Raw genomic sequence first — 5033 nt, 5'->3', positions numbered from 1 at the left:
TAGTCGGAAGGTTCCTGGTTCGATTCCCGCTCCTCCCGGGCAGCATGTCGAAGTGTCCTTGAGCAAGACACTTAACCCCTAATTGCTACCCATTTGCCGGTTGGCACCTTGCATGGTTGCCTCTGTCATGTGTGAGTGAATGGGAGAATGTGAGGAGCAAAATTGTAAAGCACTTCAGATAAAAGCGCTATATAAAAAGCACCATTTAACTATATAAAAAGCTGCATTTAACTTCTAACTGTTTAAACAGCATATATATATATTCATTCATATATATATAATATAACTCTTGTTTAAACTGCACAGGGGGATAGAGATTAAAGGGTTTTAGTTATGATTTTCACAACAACAGCAGGTCTAACATTTTGGGTAATTTTACATCAACATACCTTCTGTTAAAATATGCAACAAGGTTGAAAAATACGCTTTTCATTGAACTGAACCTTTAAGTTCTTTTAGGGGCGGGTTCTGTGAATACTCCAATCATTGGGCAAACAACTGTGGGGAGGGCGGGGCTTAGTGACGTCACTTTGCAGAAATGAAAGTGAACCGTTCGGCAGGAAGTTCCAGGAACACGCAGCAGAAATCTTTACAAAGAGAGTTTCACCAAACTGTCCAGGGGCCTGTTTACACGTGTGAACAATAGAGCCATTTAAAGGTGAGTAGGATTTGATTTTAATAAGAAGGAAATACAAAAATGTCATAAGAATAGAATCGGTTTTTACACGAATTTACAGTCAGTAACAACACACGTTACACACCCAAACCAAACCTCTGTCCATTATATTCAGGCATGAGTGTATTCTTGTTCATTTTGACCTCATAAGTTTACGTTTAACTTTATTTGCACTGTGTCCAACTTATTGTAACTATTTGGTGAGACAAGCGCCTCTGTGGGGCTGGAGCAGGAGGGAGACATGATTACAGGGAGTGGTGCCTGACGTCATTATGGAGCAGGAGGGAATGAATGAATGAATGAATGAATGAATGAGAACTTTATTTAACAGATTGCAGAATGGGTACAATACAGTACGGCTCAATACATACAATTGTTAAGGGGATGCAGACCTGAGAAAGACGTTTGTCTTGTTTCCATCAGGGTCCCCCATTTTCAATTCATATAGACATTTATGACATACACTCTTGTATGCCATGATTACAGGGAGTGGTGCCTGACGTCATTATGGCCAATCAGAACAACATGTGCCTGGTATATAGGAATAACTTCCACCGAGGACAAAGACATCCAATATTAAGCCACGTCATCCATTTATGAATGAATAGATCATGTGTTTTCCTGTATGTGTTCCATATAGACCCTACACCTATTGAAATCCCTAATTTTTGTTCATCCGGTTTATCCCTAAACAATCAATCCATGCCAAAGCTAGATATGTAAACGCTTAAAGACTCTCACAGCCATGCTGGTTTGGCAAAATGACATCCAGCCGTTTTTGTTTGAAACAACTTTTAGTCAGAAAGCGTCATGGTTTCTCCATAGAGCCCCATTATACTTTTAGTCAGGGGAGTGTGTCATGGTTTCTCCATAGAGCCCCATTATACTTTTAGTCAGGGGAGTGTCATGGTTTCTCCATAGAGCCCCATTATACTTTTAGTCAGGTGAGTGTCATGGTTTCTCCATAGAGCCCCATTATACTTTTAGTCAGGGGAGTGTCATGGTTTCTCCATAGAGCCCCATTATACTTTTAGTCAGGTGAGTGTCATGGTTTCTCCATAGAGCCCCATTATACTTTTAGTCAGGGGAGTGTCATGGTTTCTCCATAGAGCCCCATTATACTTTTAGTCAGGGGAGTGTCATGGTTTCTCCATAGAGCCCCATTATACTTTTAGTCAGGGGAGTGTCATGGTTTCTCCATAGAGCCCCATTATACTTTTAGTCAGGTGAGTGTCATGGTTTCTCCATAGAGCCCCATTATACTTTTAGTCAGAAAGCGTCATGGTTTCTCCATAGAGCCCCATTATACTTTTAGTCAGGTGAGTGTCATGGTTTCTCCATAGAGCCCCATTATACTTTTAGTCAGAAAGCGTCATGGTTTCGCCATAGAGCCCCATTATAAGTCAGGGGAGTGTCATGGTTTTTCTGGTCTGCATCCTCTTAGCAGTTATTTTGTATTGTACCCATTCTGCAATCTGTTAATAAAGTTTTCAAACAATCAATCAATATATAGGCCTACTACTCTCAATCAGATTTCCACTAGAACGAGAGGTATTTATTGTAGTCACTGTCCTCACAAGTGCCTCTCTCTTCTAGTGTATTGTGCTCATAGATGATGATTTCCATGATGTTTTCACGATGCTGATCCATGCACGGATTCAATAACCACAAGTGTAAAAGTGAAATAGCTTGTTGTGATTATACGATTAAAAGGCTGCATTCAGTTGAAGGATTTACTTTAATGTTTAATCCAGTAAGAATAGTACTAGGCTATATAACATACATATGTGCAAGTAGATTACATTAACAAAATGTATTGCCCTTTTGACATGTAGCCTACATATTCATAATCATGAAAGTTTAGTTGGAAGTATTTTTTATTCTGTACTTAGTTTGAAAGTGGTCAGACAGTTCCCTCTGTGTGTAATACAGACAGTCTTCACACATTCACAAATAACACTTACAGAAAAGCTGTTCCCTTCGAACCACCATGTTACCTTGGGCCCAAACAGCCAGCGCATGCCTTGCGCTTCACTAAAATAGAGCCCTATGTGTTTGGACACAGTGAATGGTTGCTGGCAGCTATAGTGTATTTATCATTTGTTTTTCTTTGTTCACAGTTATGGCCAGTTCCAGTCTCAGTTCCAGTCTGTCAGAGGATCAGTTCCAGTGTTCCATCTGTCTAGATGTGTTCACTGACCCGGTCACCATCCCCTGTGGAGACAACTTCTGTAAGACCTGTATCACGGGCTACTGGGATAGCAGTGACCGCTGCCTGTGTCCCATGTGTAAGAATGCCTTCGAGAGGCGACCGGATCTCAAAGTCAACACTTTATTCTCTGAAATGGCCGCTCGGATTAATAAACTGGCTTCAGTTGAAGATGAAACCAAGCCTCCGGAGCGAAGTCATCTTGTTGAGTCTAGAGATGTTCCTTGTGATGTTTGTACTGAGAAAGGGGTCAAGGCTCTGAAGTCCTGCCTGGTGTGTCTGGCCTCTTTCTGTGAGAGCCACCTGCAGCCTCACCAGATCCTGGCTTCCTTCAAGAGCCACAACCTGATTGATCCTGTGGAGAACCTGGAGGACAGGGCCTGTAAGAAGCACAAAAGGCCTCTGGAACTGTTCTGTAAGAACGACAAGATGTGCGTGTGTTTACTGTGCATTTTATCCGACCACAAGACCCACACGACTGTACCCATTGAGGACGAGTGTGAAGAGAGGAAGGTAGAACTGGGAAACACAGAGTTACAAGTACAACACATGATCCGGGAGCGACAGCAGAGGGTTCAGAAGATCAGGAACTCTGTCGACCTTGGTGAGAGAAGCACATCTGAAATCATTAAGGCAGCTGAAAAGACCCAGAAGGCTTTAGAGAAACAGGCTGACGAAATCATCAAAGAGCTCGAGGAGGAGATCAACATGTTACTGAGCAGGAGCTCAGAGCTGAAGATACTCTCGCACACCGAGGACCAACTCCACCTCCTCGAGAGCTCTGCAGCCCTCTGCACCCTCCCCACAACAACCCAGACCTTGCCTGGAAGGAAGGTCCAGTTTGACCGAGGCCCCATGGAGGCCGTGAGGAGAGCTGTGGAAAATATGCAGAAGACGCTCTCTGAGACACTAGAGGAGATGGGAGTGATCACAGTGAGACAGTATGCTGTGGACGTGTCTCTGGACCCGGACACTGCTCATCCTGAACTCCTTCTCTCTGAGGACCGCAGACAAGTGAGATGGGGAGCCGCCCCACAGGCTCTCTCCTGTAATCCCAAAAGATTTGAGAACAACGTGTGTGTCCTGGGGAAGGAAGGGTTCGACTCTGGGAGATTTTACTATGAGGTCGAGGTGACGGGAAACGCCTCCTGGGATATAGGCGTCGCCACAGAGTCCATTGAGAGGAAGAGCGCCATCCAGTTTAATCCTGACAGCGGGGTCTGGGCTGTGGGATTGCACAGTGGTGTGTATAAAGCTCGTGCTGACCCTCGTGTCACCCTCTCCCTGACAGAGACGCTTCAGACACTAGGGGTGTTTGTGGATTATGAGGCCAGAGATGTCTCCTTTTACAACGCAGACACTGGAGCCAACATCTACAGCTTCAGTCGCTGCCCATTCTATGAGAAACTGTATCCGTTCTTCTTGACGCGAGACAGGAAGCCGCTGACCCTCCGCCGAGTCAGTCAGACCGACTGAAGCAGTGATTTGACAACAAGGCAGATGATTGGCGCCGGAGTGAGGGGAGTATGGTGTAAGTTGGACTGTATGACCTGGACAATGAAAGACAGGGGAGGAAGCAGTAGGAGAGAAAGAGGAAGTGAAGATAGGGGGTGGTAACATAATAATTATTATTATTATTATTAATAATGTATGAATATGTGTATTATTATTAATAGTCGTATCTATATTACTACTAATAATAATAACATCAACAATAGCATTAATAATAATAATATTGATATGATTATTAATAATACATTCGATTTGTGCTTTTCACAGTGCTCAAAGACGCTTTACAGACGCTTTACAAAATTTGTGAAAATGTCGATTTGAGGCTGATTTAAAGAACAGTAGGGTGTTGGCAGCAACTTAGAGGAGGTGGAGGAGGAGGTCAGAGAGGTAGAGGAGGAGGAGGTCAGAGAGGTAGAGGAGGAGGAGGAGGTCAGAGAGGTGGAGGAGGTCAGAGAGGTGGAGGAGGAGGTCAGAGAGGTGGAGGAGGTCAGAGAGGTGGAGGAGGAGGTCAGAGAGGTGGAGGAGGTCAGAGGTAGAGGAGGTGGAGGAGGTCAGAGGTAGAGGAGGTGGAGGAGGTCAGAGAGGTAGAGGAGGTGGAGGAGGTCAGAGAGGTGGAGGAGGAGGAGGTCAGACAGG

At 44.4% G+C, this 5033-nt stretch overlaps 1 protein-coding gene across 1 annotated transcript; it reads left to right on the top strand.

Annotated features, from left to right (window-relative positions):
* The first annotated feature begins 535 nt into the window (after window positions 1-535).
* Window positions 536-4745, top strand: LOC311234440 (E3 ubiquitin-protein ligase TRIM39-like). The gene is made up of 2 exons (XM_084321617.1): window positions 536-658; window positions 2797-4745. Exon 2 carries the CDS (start codon window positions 2799-2801, stop codon window positions 4359-4361), a length of 1563 nt encoding a protein of 520 aa, XP_084177743.1. The 5' UTR covers window positions 536-658; window positions 2797-2798; the 3' UTR covers window positions 4362-4745.
* The last annotated feature ends 288 nt before the right edge of the window (window positions 4746-5033 follow it).

This window comes from Notolepis coatsorum (assembly GCF_963971535.1).
Source record: "Notolepis coatsorum genome assembly, chromosome: 9".
In the NCBI taxonomy this organism is placed as follows: domain Eukaryota; kingdom Metazoa; phylum Chordata; class Actinopteri; order Aulopiformes; family Paralepididae; genus Notolepis; species Notolepis coatsorum.
This window is presented reverse-complemented; position numbering and strand designations above follow the sequence as displayed.

Excerpts from the sequence above, each read along its gene's own strand:
- LOC311234440 (XM_084321617.1), top strand. The coding sequence starts at position 2,799 with ATGGCCAGTTCCAGTCTCAGTTCCAGTCTGTCAGAGGATCAGTTCCAG.